At 41.5% G+C, this 21,086-nt stretch overlaps 1 protein-coding gene across 1 annotated transcript; it reads left to right on the forward strand.

Annotated features, from left to right (window-relative positions):
* Nucleotides 1–1,156: 1,156 nt before the first annotated feature.
* LOC130121070 (uncharacterized protein KIAA2012 homolog) lies at nt 1,157–8,457 on the forward strand. Its single transcript, XM_056289904.1, has 3 exons — nt 1,157–1,277; nt 7,492–7,711; nt 7,925–8,457. Exons 1-3 carry the CDS (start codon nt 1,157–1,159, stop codon nt 8,097–8,099), a joined length of 516 nt encoding a protein of 171 aa, XP_056145879.1. The 3' UTR covers nt 8,100–8,457.
* Nucleotides 8,458–21,086: the final 12,629 nt, after the last annotated feature.

The following is a 21,086-nucleotide window of genomic DNA, read 5'->3' on the forward strand; positions in this document are numbered from 1 at the left end:
GCCCAAAATGCCCAGTGTTTTAATCAATGCCCTGGTGTCTTCTGGTGATTTAAACTCCTTCTCGGCACCGTTGTACGTAACACGGAGGCGCGCCAGGTATGGCAAACCACCGGTATCTCACGGAGCTGACGCTTTGTCATTGAAGGCGGCTCAGGTGCGGGCTGTCTTCGTAGTGTAGTCAGGAAAAACAGAGCTGACCATGTCTCGAATCTTGATCCGTTGTTGGGCTCTGGCTCGCCGCAGAATATCAACACAGCCCATTATAATGTAGTTGAGCGATTATTGGGTGAGGGCACTCAACAGATTTTGGCTTAGGCTGGAGAGTGCAATGAACGCGGTCCAAGAGCAGCTCTTTCTCAAGCTTAAAAGCCTCCTTTAGCAGAGTGGAGATAGCCGCTGCAGTGGAGGAGTTGGTTGAGTCCTCAGGAATACTCACTATCCTTATGGTTGTGCCGTGATCTCACCTCAAGATCCTTGCGTTTATTTTCCATTCTTACCAGTTCGGCTGAGAGTTGTTTCACCTTAACCTGGAGCGTGGTGATGTCGTTGGTGGGCGTGGAAAGTGAGGTTTCCATTTCACCTACGGTATCCTTCAGAGCGCTCGTATTGGACTGGATGTTCGTAATGCTGGCAAATAATTCTGATTTTACTGCCTGTAGCTCTGTCTTGATGGATAAGTTCTTGCTCAAGGCCACTTTGAGCTAGGTCTTGAAAAGAACCACTATCTCATTGCGAAGGGAAGAGAGCAGCTCGGCCTTGAAATCAGAGGGGGCAGTAACATCTGTTGATGTGGCCGCGCTGCCCGGGCAGGAAGAGGGGTTACTATGAGGCGGGGGTGCGGTTTGTGGAGCTCGCCGCAGTGGTTGCACAGTCAATGTGTCCCTAGTTTTGACTTTTTGAAGCATTTGATCAGTAAGAGGTCTAAGTTAAAGTACTGGGTAAAACTTACACCAAAAAAGTACAATACATGTGCCTTGGGTAGGATTTTTTCGAAGATTATTGCAGGAGCCCTGAAAGTCGTGTCCTACTCCATTGATCGCTATGTCAGAAGACCATTTTTTTTCTTTTTAATTAACTTAATGAATCACTCAATTTTCCCTCCAGACTGAAGAGGCTGGCAGAGGAGGAGGAGAGGAGGAGGCATGAGGAGGAGGAGATGGAGGTGGTGAGACGGGAGCAGGTGGAGAGAGACAGAGAGAGAAGGAGGCAGGAGGAGAAGAGGAGACAGCTGGAGCGTCTCTGGAGGATGAGAGAAGAGGAGGAAGAGAGGAGGGCAGGTGAGAACAGAGGAAAAGAGGGGGGATTAGGCAAAATGAGACAATGAGGTGTATAAAACACGGGAAGGTTGACAGGAGAAAAAAAGGAGCACAAAACCATCAACAGCAGCCTCCTTTCGCTCAGTCCCACCCCCTTTACACAACTTTCCCAAATGTCTCATTGTTTAAAACTCCCTGTTTAAGCTGTCTCCTCTTTTATTTTCAACTGGACTTAACAAGTGATATGGGGGGAGGGGGTATCTCCTAATGTCACCTGGTCTGTCCGTTTCAGTGAGACAGGAGATGGTCCTGATGTTTTGGAAATCAGGACAAACTTACCAGCCACAACCAAGTATTTTTTGCTTTTGTCAGGTGGCTGGTGACCGTTTCTCAGCCTAGTCTAAACACAGCTGAAATGTTGTGTTTTGGAAATAAAAATGCCATGCATAGTCACCATAAGGAATTTGATTGCCGTAATGTATTAACTGTACAAGGTAGACTTACCATCAGATTGTAAAACGATATTATATGCTGCAGTAGAAGCCATAGGTCAGTCTGATTTCAGAGTTGTTTTTAAGAAATTGTGTTTTACTCTCAAATTAACAAGTACTATACTACCCACAATCCTAAAACAAGTTCCTACAAACAGTGATGTTGCTGTTATCATGTGTGGAAAATCTGTGTCACAACCAGGGCTCCCTGGCACAGAAAAATGAACACAGATGGTTGATGAGGGCAGAACAGCCCATTTATTAAAACCAAGACTTTAAAAATACCACAGTTAAACCCATTTAAAAGACTAAAAACAAACTCTCATTCAAACACTCATTTTGGTGGGGAGAAAGCACTGTGGGTCTGCATCCCCCACAGCCTCAGCTCTCTCCCTGGCTCTGGTGTCTCTTCATTTGAGGCGTGGAACCAACTTATCTGTCCAATTTATCTTTCTGGGTTAATTAGATTAACTCAGGACAGCTGAGTGACACACCCCACTCTGCCACACCATGGAAATGTCAACTGCTCCAAAGTGGCGTGGTTCAAAGCTAGAATGTAGTGAAGTAACATGGTTTACATCGGCTAACAACCTGCTCTGCCATGTTTTCTCTGTCAGGCATAATGTCCTTTTTTTAGGGAGGAGAAGTCACAAAACACTGAAGTATAATACAAGACAGTGTTTGCAATTGCAAACTTGAAGGAGAGAGAAAAGGGATTCAATGACATTTGCGATGCTTTGTGGGATGAATAGTTAATACCCTCGTAAAAGATACTCATATCACAGTATTATTTCAGATCATGGCACCATTTAATTTTGTTTAGCTCTACCTAACTGCCTCACGCCCTCTCTTGCTGGAGACTCAACCCTCTCTTATTAGCTGATGAACAATGCATACACTTTGTCTCTTCTCAAATTAGTTTTTTTCTTGCAACTAATGTTTCCTCAGAAACATCCCATTCAACCTTATGTGAGGCCCTCAAGGCCTATCTTCATGGGCAGATGATTGAATACTCTTCTAAGGTAAATAAAGCAAGAGCTTCGAGACTCGATAATATCTCTAGATCCATCGCTGACATTGATAGAAATTACTTCTCCTCCCCTACGCCAACCCTTTTCAAAGAAAGACTGCATCTGCAGACAGAATATGACTTACTTTCTACAGACAGGCGGTATATCTACTCACAAAAGCTCGGTACAACAGTTATGAATCGGGTGACAAGGCCGGCAATCTGCTAGCCCAGCAAACACGTCAAGCTGCTTCTTCTCGCTTAATCACTAAGATTTGCAGTCAAACAGGGGAAATGGTAATGGACCAGATAGAAATTAACAAAATATTTAAGCAATATTACAGTACGTTATATGGTTCTGAATGTGATGGAAATCATCCACAACTTGACTCCTTCCTGGAGAACCTAACCTTCCCCTCAGTCTCGGTCCTACAAAACTGCTCACTGGGTGGTGAGATTTCTGAGACAGAAATTCTAGAAGCTATAAAATCCTTACAAAATAATAAGACACCTGGACCAGATGGCGTCACCTCTGAATTTTACAAAAAAATTCTTTCCAACGTGTCCCCTCTGCTTCAAGCCATGTTTAATGAATCTCTGCCAGTGGGGTGCCTTCCACAAACCCTATGACTAGCATTGAAAGCACTTCTACCAAAAAGGATAAAGACCCAATTCAGTGTGCCTCATACTGTCTGATTTCCTTATTAGCAGAGCGGATATGTAGCATTTTTTACTCAAAGCATGCACATCTGGATAAAAGCATGAAAATGGGTACATGGGGGTTTTGAGTATGCTGGTTTCAAAAATAGCGGGAACCATTGTCCATTTCAAAAATAGCAGGAACCATTGTCCAAAAATAGTGGGAACCATAGCAGGAACCATTTCAAAAATAGCGGGAACTATTGTCTCAGCTTTGTGTAAGTCTCCTGTGGCTGTATCACAGAAAAAAATCATACCAGCTCATTTTATTTGTCGGTCTCCATTGAGCATGATGGAGTGTTTGGACAACAATGGACAACAATCTAGATATTTCTCACTCAGCAGGGGTATTCATAAAAGCTGCCCCTTGTCGCCCCTTCTTTTCGCTATTACCATTGAGCCCTCAGCCATCATTCTTAGACAGTCTAGGAAGTTTTTGGGTGTGGAACATGCGGGCATAATTTATAAACTGTCTTTGTATGCAGATGATCTTCTGTTGTATATTTCGAACCCCTTAACTTCCATCCCTCCCATTATTGATATTTTGACTAAGTTTGGAAAAGTTTCAGGATAAAATTTAATTTTCAGAAAAGTGAAATGTTCCCCCTTAATCAGGCAGATACCCTAATTTCTATCTCACATTTCCCATTGAAGATAGTCAAAAATGGCTTTAACTACCTTGGGGTTGAAATCATACCCACTTTCTCAGCTCTTTTCACGAAGACTTTTGGTATTTTATTTGAAAAATGTAAACAAATTATGGTTGGATGGATGAAGTTCCCCCTGTCCATAGTTGGACAAGTCAGTCTTATTAAATTATTATATTACCAAAATTCACTTACCTATTCCAAAATATCCCCTTTCTGGTCAAGAATTATTTTTTAAAATTCATTAGAGAAGAGTATAACTTGATTTATTTGGAACGGTAAACCACATAGAATTAAAAGAAGTGCGCTGCAGAGACCTAAAAAGCTTGTTGGCCTTGCTCTACAATAATTTATTATTATTGGGCTTGTAATATCAAGAAAATATCCTGGATGGGATAGTGTGTGGACGACAGCTGTGAGGCCTGGGTACAAACGGAATACGCTTCCAGCCCATTTAATTTACGCTCCTTAATTTGTGCCTCCTCCCCCTCTTCTCAAAGCCAATTTTCTTCCAACTCAATAGTGTGCCATTCAGTTAGAATTTGGTCACATTTTAAGAGACATTTTAAGTTGCATACTGTGGTGATAGCTGGCTAGCATTATCTTTGGAAGTCCCGGTAGGGTGCACTAGTTACATGTTACAAGGTGTTTTAGGAATAGGGCTCGTTATTCGAGTGTTCGCCGACGATACTGTCTCCATCTCCATTATTCATTCACCTCTTTACACATACGACATCAGTACTTACCCCTATACAAAATAATTACAACTTCCCACCTTGTCTCTCTGATTCTACCTTTGGAGTTTGGTTCTCAAAGGGAATCAAGTCACTTTCTAATTTATACGTCGATGGAAAATTCGGTTCATTTACAGAACTTTCCCAAATGTACGATCTGACAAAATCTCACTTTCACAGATATCTCCAAATCTGACACTTTGCCCAGAAAAGCATTACTTCTTTTCCAAATTTGCCAACAAACAATACAATCGATCACATTCTTTCTTTATCCCCACACTGCAAAGGCTTAATATCAATTCTTTATGACAATAAGTAATATCTCCCCTCATTCATTGCAAGTTGTTAGGAGACTTTGGGAAGAGGACTTTGGAGGGGAAATGATGGATGATGACTGGGAGGCTGCACTTGGCCTAATACATACACTACCGTTCAAAAGTTTGGGATCACCCAAACAATTTTGTGTTTTCCATGAAAAGTCACACTTATTCACCACCATATGTTGTGAAATGAATAGAAAATAGAGTCAAGACATTGACAAGGTTAGAAATAATGATTTGTATTTGAAATAAGATTTTTTTTACATCAAACTTTGCTTTCGTCAAAGAATCCTCCATTTGCAGCAATTACAGCATTGCAGACCTTTGGCATTCTAGCTGTTAATTTGTTGAGGTAATCTGGAGAAATTGCACCCCACGCTTCCAGAAGCAGCTCCCACAAGTTGGATTGGTTGGATGGGCACTTCTTTGAGCAGATTGAGTTTCTGGAGCATCACATTTGTGGGGTCAATTAAACGCTCAAAATGGCCAGAAAAAGAGAACTTTCATCTGAAACTCGACAGTCTATTCTTGTTCTTAGAAATGAAGGCTATTCCATGCGAGAAATTGCTAAGAAATTGAAGATTTCCTACACCGGTGTGTACTACTCCCTTCAGAGGACAGCACAAACAGGCTCTAACCAGAGTAGAAAAAGAAGTGGGAGGCCGCGTTGCACAACTGAGCAAGAAGATAAGTACATTAGAGTCTCTAGTTTGAGAAACAGACGCCTCACAGGTCCCCAACTGGCATCTTCATTAAATAGTACCTGTTAGAGCCTGTTTGTGCTGTCCTCTGAAGGGAGTAGTACACACCGGTGTAGGAAATCTTCAATTTCTTAGCAATTTCTCGCATGGAATAGCCTTCATTTCTAAGAACAAGAATAGACTGTCGAGTTTCAGATGAAAGTTCTCTTTTTCTGGCCATTTTGAGCGTTTAATTGACCCCACAAATGTGATGCTCCAGAAACTCAATCTGCTCAAAGAAGTGCCCATCCAACCAATCCAACTTGTGGGAGCTGCTTCTGGAAGTGTGGGGTGCAATTTCTCCAGATTACCTCAACAAATTAACAGCTAGAATGCCAAAGGTCTGCAATGCTGTAATTGCTGCAAATGGAGGATTCTTTGACGAAAGCAAAGTTTGATGTAAAAAAAATCTTATTTCAAATACAAATCATTATTTCTAACCTTGTCAATGTCTTGACTCTATTTTCTATTCATTTCACAACATATGGTGGTGAATAAGTGTGACTTTTCATGGAAAACACGAAATTGTTTGGGTGATCCCAAACTTTTGAACGGTAGTGTACCTCCTCGCTATGTGCAAGACACAGCTTAATGCAACTAAAGGTTGTTTTGAGAGCACATTTGACCAATGCTAGACTGGCCAAAATTGTTCCTAATGCAGACCCTTCCTGTCCTTGCTGTGAGAGTCAACCAGCAGATCACACACATATGTTCTGGCCATGCCCTAACCTTAACACAGTTTGGACCAGTATTTTTAATGCCTATAGCAAGATGTTTCAAAAAGACATTCCTCCTTAACCCCGTAAGTGCCCTATTTGGTGTTGCTCTGAAACTCGAACCCTTAAAGGTAAGCACGTGTAATTATAGCATTTACCTCCTTGCTTGCTAGACATCTTATTGTTCTCTCCTGGAAGCAACAAGCATCGCCTAATTTTTCCAGATGGATTAAAGACATTATGCAGTTTTTGAAACTTTAAAAAATCAGATACTCCCGTCAAGGCTCTATACAAAAGTTTATGAAGATTTGGACCCCCTTTTTCGACTATTACAAGAGCTTACAAATCCCACTCAATAAGGAAGATTAGAGTTAGATTGAGGCAGCAGAGAACAACCCCCCCCTTTTTTTTTTCTTTGTTTTTTTTTTGTCTGTTTATTTTCCTTTTTTCTTTTTTCTATATGTATGTGTGTATTATGATAATATGTATGGCAAGCTATATATGCAATCTGTACAAATCTATGTATATGGATTAGGTATAATGTGTTTATGGTTATGTAGTTCCATATATATTCATGTGTATGTGCCTAAAAATGTGTTGTGAAAATCACTAAAAATTGTTAGAGGAAAAAAAGACGTTAAGAATACAGTCTTGTACCTTTGTCTTATTTATTGGGAATTAATTGTTATAAAGCTGTGATTCAACTCATCGCTGGTTGGATTCGTTCAAGGCTTAAAACTAAGGATTTTCTGAAATGTCTGTAGAAAATGAAGGGACATTTACTTCCAGAACCAGAGCTGTTGAAAAAGTGGGTGGTCACATTACAGTTCTATATCTTAGGTCAAGGCTAAAGAAATTTAAATTCTGTCTCCCATCTAGCTGAACGGGAGCGCCTTCATCAGGAGGAGGAAAGAAGGAGAGAGGAGGAAAGCAGGAGGCTGCAGGAGATGGAGGAGAGTGAGAGGATGGGGTACCTCCGCAGACAGCAAGAGGAGGAGGAGGCAAGGAGGAGAGCAGAGGAGGAGAGGAGGAGGAGAGGGGAGGAGGCTGCTCTGTTTGCCATGGAGGAGTCCCGCATACAGGCTGAGCAATTCGCCAGGTAACATTGTGTTTGTCAGAGAGTGAGATGGACAATGTTTCCCTAGCCAAAACAGGTTTGAATTTTAATCTTTCCCCTTCATTGATTTCACTAGGAGTGGAATAGAAATGTACGATTGCCCACCACATCTCTCCCTTTTTCTTTTACTCCTCTTGTCTCCTTTAATCTTCCTTCTTTTCCCTCGTCTTCTTTTTTTCTTTCTCCTCCATGCAGACAGAGAGTGCTGTTGGAACAGCAGTTGGCCTTTAAACGGGGTCTACTTACAGAGGCAGGGGGTCTGGAGAAGACTCAGGATGTATCCAGACCATGGATCTATTCATATTTCACACTCTTAGAGCTATCACGCCCAACCCAATCTGATCCTAACTCCCAAACCCCAAACCTTTAACTTGTAAAGACTGAGGACCCTGAACAGATACAGTGGCTATAAAGAGTCTACATACCCCTGTGAAAATGGCAGGTTTTTGTGATGTAAAAAAATGAAACCAAGATAAATCATGTCAGAACTTTTTCCATGTTTAATGTGAAATTACAACCTGTAAAATTCAAGTGAAAAACAAGCTAAAACCTTTTACGAAAAAAAAATATACAAATACAAAATTTGCAATATCTTGGTTGCACAAGTGTGCACACACATTCAGGGATGTGGCTGTGTTCAGAATTAATCAATCACATTCAAACTCATGTTAAATAGTAGTTAGTATACACTTGTCATAAATTAAAGTTACTGTGATTTACCCCAAATAAAGTTCAGCTGTTCCTGTAGGATTTTCCTGATATATTCTTGGTTGCATCCAACTGCAAAAGCAACAGTAAATGGTAAATGGACTGCATTTACAGTGCCTTGCAAATTATTCAACCCCAGTAATTACTAATTTCTAGATTATAAGAGATACTCACACATCTGTTACCGAACAATATTATTTTTGTGAACTCTTAGCATGTTTCCAAAGCCAAAATAAGTCAACATAATAAGGCTGCATGAATGCTAGCCTCAGTGGGGTTATTCTTCACATCAGTCTGACCCGAACTGATAGCCCTACATCCTGCACTGCCTGTTTCCTCTGTACAGCTCTCCTCTGAAGGCCCAGTTACAGTTTTTTGGAGGAAACTCCTAATGTCCATTACATTTAGCTAGTCGGACTGAGGGGTCAGAGGCTTTGTCCAGGGCACAGGTGATTCAGTGGGTGGGCCCGAACCCACAATGCCCATCCATGCCACCGGGGCTGCCTGAGCCATGCCACCCCATGATCAACAAAGAGCTTACAAAGCCTGAATGGGGTCTCACTGTTGATTAGGAGAGGGGTAAAAAGAATTTCCAAGGTATTAGATATATCATGGAACACAGTGAAGACAAGCATCAACAAGTGGAGAAAATATGGCACAACAATGGCTGTACTGTTCTCATTGTGTGTAAAGAGGAAAGGAACACAACTAAGCCAGCCAGCCAAACTCCATCAAAATGAATACCGGAGTCAGGGAGTAGCACTCTATGCTCCTAGTGCTTTATTTTGCGGCACTGTTGCATTCACAATGAATGAGATAAAACTGAAAATAAAAACAATAAAGCAGTATTTAAACATAGGCATACATAGACATTAATACAACTTACATTCAACAGTTGCATCAAATAATAGCGTATGCTAAACTAGGCTAGCCTAAAAAATAGCAGGCTAGGCCTTGGCTAAACAAACAATTGGCTACGTGAAGCTAGGCTAAACAGTGTAAGCTAAGCTATTTTGCACACCAAAAACAAATGCTCATCTCAGATCAGGCCCTGTGTATCTCTACCACACAAATTCCCAAAAATAATCAAAGAAAAATAAACTACAATATGTGATGGACAACTACTCACAGACAATACTTCCGAAGGCAACACAAGATAGAAGCAAAAATTACAGTGGATGCTTTTGCCACATGTCTTGCTGATTTCTTGGCAAACTAAAATGGCCGATTTCCTTTCTTAGGGCAAAGGGAGCACTACTGGCCTTCAAAATAAAAGCTCCCAAAAGCAGGTTATATCTGGTATACTTGGGATACAAAACACTCCCCCGCCTGGAATTTGTCAAGATTCCACATACATGTTACCTAAAAATGTACAAAGTTGAATCCAGCCCTACTTCTTAAGAAGAAGTATGATCTCAGTTACTGGTCTGAGGAACCTCTTCGTTGTCCCCGTTTTGGTCACCTTGAGCTCAACTTTGCGAACTCTTCCATCATCTCTAAGAAAGATGCTTGAAACAAGTGCCATGGTGCCAGTTGTTCCGGGCTACTTGACTGTCCTTGAGCAGTACAACATCGCCAACCTGGATGTTAGGGCATGAATCTTGTCATTTGTGTCACATTTGAAGTGTCTGATATTCTCGTTTCCCGCGACTCCAGAACTGGTCCATGAGACTCTGCACTTGGCACCATTGCTGTTGATAGAGATGTTCTCTATTGAAGTTTCCAGGTGAAGGAGGTGCACTAACTTTCTGAGTTAAGAGCATTGCAGGAGTAAGTATTAGAGGTGAGTTTCCATCAGTGGAAACTGGGACCAGGGGCCGGGAGTTAATAATGGCCATTACGTCCATCATTAAGATACACAGAACCTCATAAGTTAGAGCAGAAGAGCTTGTGTGTGCCAGCATAGAAACCAAGATTCTCCGTGCCTCTCCAATCAAACGCTCCCATGCTCCTCCCATGTAAGAAGTGTGTGGTGCATTGAAGTCCCATGTGCAACCCTTACTGTTCACAAACCTCTGAACCCTTGACTCCTTGACCATTTTGCAAAACTCAAGCTCGTTGCAGGAACCAATAAAATTGGTTCCACAATCAGACTGCAACTGCTTAGAGGGTCCTCGGGTGGCAAAGAACCTAAGGACATTAATGCAGCTAGAAGTGTCCATAGCTTCGTTCACTTCAATATGAACTGCATGAGTGCTCATACAGGTAAAGAGTATGGCCCAGCGCTTGCTGTATGCTAGACCACCTCTCGTACGCCGTGCAACCACTGTCCAGGGGCCAAAGACATCTAAACCAGTGTACGTGAAAGGTGGGGAGGTGCTGAGTCCCTCCTCTGGTAGATCTGACATCGTTTGCCTTTCTAGCTTGCCCCGGAGCTTCCATCAAGGGACACAATCATGAAGGATGCTGTTTATGCACCTCTTGCCTCCGATCAGCCATATTCCAGCAGCTCGAACAGCTCCCTCTGTGAAAGTACAACCTTGATGCTCCACCTGATTGTGATAGCGTCGTATGAGTAATGTGGATACATGATGTTTGCCTGGCAAGATGAGAGGATTCTTTTCTGGACTGTTCAGATCTGTCAGCTTTAACCTGCCTCCAACCCTGAGTAGGCCATCTTCAACCAAGAATGGGTTCGCCTTGAAAAGTGAGCTTGTCTGGAGGACATTATCTCCAGTAGACAGCGTGTCCATCTCTCCAGAGAAAATTGCCTTCTGCACATCCTGAATTATCACTTTCCTTGCCGTGGATAACTCACTCACAGAGGGGGGGTTTGGACACCAATGCCAACCTCTGCACAGTAGGAAGTTGAGTCCCAGACCTGAAGGAATGAGTGATGTGAATAAGAGTAGCGACTGCTCTTTGCAGGGAGTTCCAAGAAGGCAATCTCTCAAACCTTCCAGGGGTAAACTGCTTGTCCTTGGTGGTAGTGGTGCAATTTGTCACTTGCGGCCGGATATCTGTGTCACAGTCTGGATCAACCAGCTCAAAGACTTCCTGAGGTGTGCAGTGGCTTTGATTTGGGTTGTACAAGAAAGCTGGTCCTGTGAGTTAGTTGGTTTTTGCAAGCTGGGAGCTTGGACAGATCTAGATGCGTGGTCAGCAGGGTTGTCCACTGAAGCCACACACCGCCATTGCTTTGGCTGTGTGGATCATCAGATTCTCTGAACATCAAAGATAGTGAGTCCAAGGCTGTCTTCCTTCTTGGTACTGTTGTTGCGACCTGTGAAACCAGATGAAAGACCATACTGTTGCTCTGAGTTGAAACTGACTGTCTTTTACTTGCGCATGGTTTGAACATGGGCTGCACACTGAAGGTCTTCCATTTTCAAGGATGTGTGTCTTAAAGCTTTGCACAGTGGGCTTATGTGCCTTTCCCAAACACACGTCACCAATCAGAACCCATCCAATGTCCAGCTTCTGGGCAAAAGGTGCATTGTTGGGACCGCTGATTTGATACCTCACTTTATGAGCTCTTGTGATGTCAACTCCCAAGCAGTAGAAGAATGTGAATTTTAGGGTCCAAAGCGAGGATCTCAGCAGCAAGGCACTTGAGATGGGGCTGATGGAGAGCAGCCTCAGGTGTCGGTATTTCTTCATAATTGTCAGGTATCTCATTACATTCAAGTAGTGTTGGACGTGTGAGGCTGACACCACCATTCTATGCTTTAATCTGAAAGTCAGTCGCTCTCCTGCCAGAACTCTCTGTCCTGCCAGCACAGGTCTTCAGGATGTAGGATGATTTATCACCGTCGATGCCAAAACTCTGACCTGGCCAAGGTTCTGTTGGTCTGATCATCGAGCATAGCATACATCCTGATGGAAATCTGGTGTCCTCCAGGATACACATCCACGAGGCATATTTTTGCGCAGGACTTTGTGGTAAGACTCCTGTCACAAACTTTGGTGCACAGAGAACCGATTGCGAGTGTTGACAGAACATCTTCCTTTTCCTCCACCCCGCCATGCTCTGAAGGAGGTTTAAAGGCTTTAGGTGACCATGGCAGTGGGCCTGAATGCAAGGCCGTATTGTGAGCATCGCTGTTACACTCATCACACTTTGACGCAGCTTTGCAGTTACGGGCCAAATGTGAAGTTGATGAGCAGCATTAGAAGCAGATTCCTTGATCTTTCAAAAAAAGCTTTCGGCTCCTCGATGGTTCTCAACCTGAAACCACAACACTTCTTCAAGGGCTGTGGCTTGTTATTGAGGGAGCAGTATTTGGCTGGGTCATCCTTGGTCATGATTTCTTTCTGAGCTGCAACAGGGGTGACATTGGTCTTGTGTGCTGACACAAAGGTTCTGAAATTCACGCGCTTAGGAGAAGGTTTCTCAATCTGAGAATAGCTGCTGTTGGAAAGAGTGAAGCTGGGATCATTTCTTATTTTTGCTTTATGGCAGAAAAAACGGGTGAAGAAAGCAAAGGGGGGATAGGAGACATTAAAGTATTTTGTATACTTCGAGCCTTGATAGATCCATCTTTCTTGCATGCTGTACGGCACCTTGTTCACGATGGAGCCGATGCCTCGAGCTATGTCCAAGTAAGCCAATCCAGGAAGGTAGCCATCTTCTTTCGCCTAGAGCAGATTCATTAAGAGATCCCCAAGCTCTCTTAACTTGATATTCTCTTTGTTTGAAACCCTGGGAAAGCTGTCTAGTTTCTTAAGCAGAACATCTTTTATGACTCTGGTGCGCCATAAGATTCATTTAACCTATCCCAGGTCATTTTCAAAACTGTTTCTGGGTTGCCAACATGAACTGCTCTGAAATTCCTGACAAAGTGTGACAATTCCTTGCCAAGCCATATTGAGAGCAGATCTAATTGTTCGGCAGCAGTAAGATCCACATCTCTTATTGTATTGAAGAAATATGACCTCCGTGCTCTATAGCTTTCAGGACGGTCATCAAAGTGTGATAACTCACTACTCACAAGCTCTTTGCGTGTCAGATATTTTGCTATCTCCATCGTACACTGAAAAAAGGGGAGAGGTGGGGTTGTACAGTTTACAAAAATGCATTTCGTATATATAACAATTCATAAGTAAACAAATACATTCATTCATAAACATAAATAAATTGTTTTTAGAAAACATAGCTAATATGTGCAACCAATGTACATATTTTTTATGTAAATCCAACACTTATTTTTTCAGTGCACCTGAAGACTGTGGATCATGGGCTGGTGAGCTACCTGTATTCTGAGGGGCATTGGAACTAGGCTGGTGTTATCCATTGTGTCTGTCCTTGTGGCAACTCTTCTTTCTTACAAAGAAATGGGTTTCCTTTTCCTTGGTGGAGGGATGAATAATGGCTGAGAGACCTCCCTGGTCTACATGGATTCTCCCATTTTGGCTGTGTGTTAAACGCTGAGGGGTATGTATTCACTACAGCATACTGGTTATTGTCTATCTCCTGACGACATCGTCTGTAGTGAGCGAGAGTTGAGTGAAAATGGTGGCCCGGAAATGATCAAGCTGGCCAAGTCGGAATGTGGAAGAGAGTGTCCATGGACCATGCTTCGGGAGGGAGGAGCCACAATGGCGTCCATGTAACACATTTCCCGTGACGTCTCCAAACAACTCAACTCCAAACTATGAATTTAAAGTCGCTATGATCTTAAATGATGACTTTTATTCATCTCTAGCTGGTGCGAACCTGTGTATATGTTTACCAGACTATGGATACTCCTCATTTGTGTGGGATTACACCGAGGCTAACAGTTTTTTTTTTTTTCTCTCAGCTAGCTAGTGTTTGAAAAAAAGTAAAATGAGTGGTCCTAAACCCAACAGTGGGAAAATGAGCGGTCCTAAACCCAACAGCAGGAAAAGAAAATCCAAGTTGCCGACAACGCCGAACAACAAAGTAATCGTAAATGAACATTCCTACTTTGAGGTGAGCATTAATGAACTTTGCTTCAAAAACATGGATCAAGTTGAAGATGCAGTCCTACAGCCTTTACCTGACTCTCCATTGTCTAGCCCAGCTCCTAAAAAGAGCAACACCAATGATCTCTCACTGTACGACTACAGGCGAACATAATAAGTGTCCTCACAATCAAAATAAATCAAAGAGCAGACAAGCTGGAAAACATGATAAAAGACAACACCAACACCACTGAGGAACTTAAAAAGTCAACAGAATTTATACATGGGGAAATCGGTGACATTAAAAAAGAAAAGAACATGCTGCTGGAAATATATAAAAAGCATCAAAATGACATCAGCGCCATAACTGACAGAATGGCAGAGTTGAACGCTACAAAAGGAGATGGCGTCTGCGTCTGTATGGTGTGGATGAACAAGAGGGTGAGGATTTGAAACAGAAAGTATCCGCCAAAAAGTTGCCCCTGAGCTGGGAGAGAAATAAGTTGAGGGAATTGATGTGGTCAGAGGGCATACTTCGTGGGACCAAAGGCATTCGTCAGCAGAAAAAAGATCCGGCCTGGATTAAAAACTTTACTGACTGAATGACCAGAGAAGGAAATTTTGCATCAAACCACTTTGAATGCTGTTATGTTTGGCTACTATGATCAACTAAGATGTTTATGATAAATTATTAGTATGATTTATCATTGAAGGGATTTATTCTTAATCAACATTTTTGCTCAGGCATATGTTTGGCTATACCTTATCCTAGTGTATATGTTAAAGGAGAATACATGAGAAAATAGCCTTTTTGGCACTAAGCACAACATTAAAATGAATTTCATTATTTACACAGGTTAATGGATTTGATATAGGAGTTGTTATTACTTGGTTGATGTTGTCAGCTGTCTTTTGAGTAGTTCAATGGAGTTATTGATGGTGTTTATAAACACAAGAGGTTTATGTGACTTGGTAAAGATCTTGTTTTGCAAAGAGGTTAAAACTGATCTGATCTTGTTACAGTAATGTCATTCATACCCAGATGATTTGAAACCTTTGAAGAATCAGTGGGGCAATGAGATTTGGCTGTCACATGGCTCAAACCATTCTGCTGGGATAGCCATCCTCAAAGATAAGTTTAAAAGTAAAATTTTAGAATCAAGGAGTGATTCAAAAGGCCACTGGATTTTGCCTGTCATTGAAATAGCAGATCAGTTTGTATTAAGTCATGTTTATGGTTATAATTTTCCTGCATTGAACATTATATTTTTTGAAGAATTTTAGAAACTAATTAAATCTCTTCTAAAATGCTTAATGATCGATATGGCCAGCCTTTCGTAATTGCCAGGGTCTTCTCAATTTGGATTTAAAACGGCTCAGTGAGATTAACTCTGTAAATTTCCAGTCATTCTGCAACATATTCCAGGTTAAAGGTGCAGAATGAACAAAAGCCTTTTTTATCCAATTCAGTGCGGGCATATGGAACATAAAGCAACACATAGTCAAGAGAACAAAAGGAGTAAGGGCCAACACTTCTCAGTGCAATTAAGTCACAAATGTAGGAAGGCAGTAGACAGAGGATTGCCTTATATATAAAAGTATACCAGTGACTGAGCCTTCGGATGGCCAGAGCAGGCCATCCCACCCAAGCATACAACTCATAGTGATGTGTCAATGATTTGCAATTAGTAATAAATCTCAAAGAAGAATGGTAGGCAGTGTCTAACGCGTGGAGACATTGAGCATAAGCATTCATATACAAAAGATCTCCATAATCCAACACAGGTAAAACCACTAGTAGGATCGCGTCTCACAGGTTCATAGGTGTCGGTGTCACTGAGTAATGATGTGATCTTGGTGTGGTAGTCTGTTGTGTTGAAGATAACCGTGCAGCTCCCCTTATCTGCTGGAAGGATAGTGATGTTTTCGTCCTTGCTCAGGGCTGTCACGGCTTTCCTTTCCTCCATGGTTAGGTTGGAAGGAGGGAGTTTTGCATTGGACAGAGCTGCTGATACCTTTAACCTAAGCTGTTCCGCCTCGGTTTCCGTTAGCTTGTTTTTCCTTATGGCTGATTCTGTGGATGTGATGAGGTCAACTATAGGTAGTTGTTTGGGTGTCGAGGCGAAGTTCAGTCCTTTGGCTAAGACCTCCTTCTCTGATTGTGAAAGTACCTTGTCCGACAGATTCTTGATCCATCTGTTCTGCGTTCCGTTTTGTGTGGGATGTTCTGTCTTTTGTCTCCAGGTAAGTATATCCGCTTGGCTAGTGTTGTTGGTTCGTCACTGTAAGTTTTGAAACTTCCTTGTCTGCCTTTCTTTGGTTTTGTGGTGTTGAGATAGTTGGGCTTTCTTGGTGAAATCAGTGATCCTCTCCAAGACTGCACCAGGCAAGTGGGATGTTACTTGCTGGAGTAGTTGGTCAGATTTCTCCTTCAGCCCTTCAAAAGTGAAATGGACCTGTCTCACTCTTTCATTCAGGAGTTGATTCTGTGCCTTCTCTATGATTCTGTCTGCTCTATGTCCTTTGATTGTGGTACACAGGCGCAGGCTAGTGGGTATGAGCCTGTGTTGTCTGCATCTCAGATTGAATCGCAAGTGTTGTGAACTGCTGTAAACTGCTGTTTACAGCAGTTTTCACATTACTAATGTTCGTACAACTGTACTGTACTCTAGAGCCAAATAAATATATGTCATTTCAGATGTGATATAACCAACTCTGTAGGAGCCAATTAGCGCTCGATTGCATAAATAGGAACCTCTTTGTCTGGTGAGGTGTTCCGCCCGGAAGGTTAACAGTTATTGACTTGTGTTATAGATGCTAAGCCGACGCTTTAAGCCGCTGAGGCGTTGCACCACAGATAGCGTAATTGACGCACATATTACCGTGTCTGATGAATCGAAGTCCGAGACTAACTTGCCAGTTGAACACTCCGTCCATTTATTGTTTTGAACTGAATTGTAATGTCTGTCTGCAACACAATTAGGGGCCGGTGTGTAGGAGCCAATTAGCGCGCGATTGTATAAATAGGAACCAATCTTTGTCTGGTTAGGTGTTCTGCCCGGAAGGTTCGAGTTTAATGGACACTAACAATAAATGGACGGCGTGTTCAACTGGCAAGTTAGTCTCGGACTTTGATTATCAGACACGGTCATGTGCGTCAGTTACGCTATCTATGGTGCAACACCTCAGTGGCTAACAGTGTCGGCTTAGCCTCTATAAACTCTTGACGTTCTTCTGCAAGCCATTCATCCAGGGCATAACAAGTCAACTGGAAGTAATAGGTTGCCATTGAGAGGTTGAAGACATCAGCAGACATAAATAGTTAGGTAATCTTGTTGTCACCGCCTTCTAGTACGCTCACCTGTAGCTGTGAAGGAACTTGCAGGTTCTTCACTCCAAAAAAAAAAAGTCTTCGACGTTATCGCTGGGTAAAATGAGCGCTGATGAACACCACACGTCATGACTGAGCGACCCGCGCGGCTGTCTCGTGAACGGCATCCTTACGTGCAGCTCGAACGTACGGGAAATATGACAGCTGATGAAGGATGTAAACGGGACCGTCGAGTCTTACAGATGATTTGCGTATTTGTGCATATTTGTGCAATATGCATACGGGAGTTTCAAGTGTAGCATATGCCGTGCCAGGCCTTAAAGCACAAGTCCTGCTTTTCCTGCAACTTCACATTTCTCAGAGCTTGGCTGCCTTAAATATGGAGTTAAAAAAAAGATTTTGAAGATGACAGCAAATTCTGTCGACATTCACTGTCACAACAGCCCCCCCCCCCCCACAAGTCACGTTAACAGCACACTGGATTCATTAGGAAAGTGTTCCTTGTTATACAGGACATTATTTTATATTCTGACTCCCCGTGTCCTTCAATGTTCTCTGTGTCTCAATGGGAATATATATATATATATATATATATATATATTATATATATATCTCAGCTCAGGTTACATGGTTTGGACACAAAGCAAGAGAGGCAACATTGAGATACCTTGGACATGTGTGGAGGAGAGATGCTGGGTATATTGGGAGAAGGATGCTGGATATGGAGCTGCCAGGGAAGAGGAAAAGAGGAAGGCCAAAGAGGAGGTTTATGGATGTGGTGAGGGAGGACATGCAGGTGGCTGATGTGACAGAGTAAGATGCAGAGGACAGGAAGAGATGGAAACAGATGATCCACTGTGGCGACCCCTAATGGGAGCAGCCAAAAGTAGTAGTAGTAGTAGTAGTAGTAATAGTAGTAGTAGTAGTAGACTTTGTTAAATGCATTATCAAATATTATAGTGACAAATCTGACCAAATTTGCAGGACACAACAAGACAGATTAATCTATTGACAATAGCCAGGAAGCATGTTTACAAATTGGCCATTTCATATGAGTGGGTAAGTGCAGAAAATTTGCTGCTGGATCATTTTTCAAGCTTCATACAGGTTAGATGATAATAATTATTATATATATATATATATAATATATATATATAAAATAATAATAATAACTGTACTGTCACTCACAAATCGTCTCCACGAAGTTCTCGACATCATGAGTAGCATTTTTTTCTCAAATGCTTGTATAACGGTCCAATTGCATATTCTTTTGCGTCTGTTGTGTCCACTGTTTCTTTTGCAATGGGACACCCTATCCATACGCTGCCGTGCACAAAACGGAGGGGTAGGGCGAAGTGGTAGGGCTGGGGTGGGGGAAGGGGGGGGGGCTGGATTGGGATTTGGCCTTGGTTAGAAACTGAATGTAAAAGCTGCCGAGTTGTTTAAAAGGAAAACTATTAGATACCTTTAACACTGACACACTCTGACACTATCCGCTATATAAGTTTAATTTATTATTATTGTTATTATTATTATTATTATTATCCTAATGTGAAAGAGGGTTTATATCCAACTTGGGTCAACCCCAACACCCCATATTTATACAGGCCCATACATGCATACATTTACCTGTCCCTTAGTCTTATTAAATAATTGGTATTGGTAACACTTTAGTATGGGGAACATAAAAAAACTTAATTACTAGTGAATTAGTAATGATCAAGATGTCACTTTAGTATGGGGAACATATTCTAAGTAACAAAAACTTAATTTACAGTAATTTAACACTATTAACACTTGTAGTTTTGTGTTTTGTTATGTAAGAACAGGTCATATTCATGAAGTGTTAGTAAGGGAGAATAACTCTTCTTGTGGTACTACCACCTTATAAAGTCCATACTAAGCAAAGCATATTGAGATGGTACTACTAATAAGCAATAATTCTGAGGTTATAGAGGGAAAACTCATAGTTAATGGCTTACTGGTTGTATAATAAGGCCATGCAGAATAAGGCATTAATGAGTACGTAATAATGACCAATTAAGAGCCAATATGTTGCTAATTTGCATGCTAATAAGCACCTAATTAATGGTGACTACGTTCCCCATACTAAAGTGTTACCTTGGTGTTCAACTTACACATACACGTGTGCATGTGCACACGCACAAACATGTATGACTCAGTGCTTGTCTTTTATTTCTTTAGTTTTAAAGTGTTCTCATGCAAAGTACATTACACTTCATATATGAAATGTGATATCTGCTTTACATTAAATTTGATTGATTGATTAATCAATCGTTCACTTTTACAGCGATAGGATTTTACTCTTGACCCCATGACCCCTAATCCTAAATCTCCAGTCACAATGATTGATGGTGTGTAGTTCTAGCCAAAATCTATATTTTTTTTTTCCACTGTCTTGGTGTTTCAGAGTAAATCTAGTTTAATTGTATATTAAAATAAAGAAACCTATGGAGTTTGCCTGTCATCACTAACTTAAACTCGGTATTGTACTGAGACGTCCATGACCAAAACTCCTATGCACTCACCTATGAACCCTGACCGATGCAAGAGTTGTTTTTTGTCTCGTTTGTGTCCACATGCAAAACAAATCTTCATCAAAATGGACAGAAAGCATCACTGCTGATGATGAAGCTTTATCTGCAATAAGTCTCAATCTTGAATTCATATTATAGTTGCATAGCTAGGAGTTTGGTTGGTGTTAAGTTTATAATCTTAATGTACTTTTGTAATTATTACAGCACTTTCTATGGTAGTTTATAATACTGTCTTCGTCTTTATATTAAAAGTCCAACTTCATAAGCCTTCAGCCTACATCAAGTTCTTTTCTCTCTAAATGAGGTCAGCTATAAAGATATAATGAAGAGATTATAACAGAAAAAGACACGGCCGGCTCAGTTGTTGCTGAAGGCTCCGTTCGTTCATCCATCCATCCATCCATCCAGGCATCCAGCCAGCCACAATGCAATAATTTCTTAAAAAAATTAAGCATCTCCTTCACATGACGCAAATAAAATAACAGCTTCCGGCCACCGTCAAAAACCACATTCTCTTATTATGAGCTGTTTGTCAAAATGTTAATGTGTTTTGCAAGCAACATCAATCAGTGTATCCGGATACATATATCTGATTGTAGTTGCTTAGTAAAGGTAAGTTCATTTTCATTAATCAGCTGGTGGTAACCTTTCTGTTATCGATTGGTTCTTCTTTTTTTTTTAAAGTCAATAGAGACCTTTCTGTGGAGCAGTAATTAATATCTTCACCCATGATGTTAAGTTGCATGCTGGTTTTGGCTGTTGAATTCATCGACCATCCCTCCCACGAGTTGGTGGTAAACCAGGTGTTGAGCTATCACAGTGTGTTTTGGGACCACTCATCCTTTTATTTATGCAAAGTTCATTCTACTGGCAGCAATAAGAGGAAACATTGCAT

Source organism: Lampris incognitus, chromosome 11 (genome assembly GCF_029633865.1).
Source record: "Lampris incognitus isolate fLamInc1 chromosome 11, fLamInc1.hap2, whole genome shotgun sequence".
Classification (NCBI taxonomy): Eukaryota; Metazoa; Chordata; class Actinopteri; order Lampriformes; family Lampridae; genus Lampris; species Lampris incognitus.

Excerpts from the sequence above, each read along its gene's own strand:
- LOC130121070 (XM_056289904.1), top strand. The coding sequence starts at position 1,157 with ATGGAGGTGGTGAGACGGGAGCAGGTGGAGAGAGACAGAGAGAGAAGG. Across the intron at positions 1,278-7,491 it reads GGAGGAAGAGAGGAGGGCAG|CTGAACGGGAGCGCCTTCAT; the intron begins GTGAGAACAGAG and ends TCTCCCATCTAG. Across the intron at positions 7,712-7,924 it reads CAGGCTGAGCAATTCGCCAG|ACAGAGAGTGCTGTTGGAAC; the intron begins GTAACATTGTGT and ends TCCTCCATGCAG.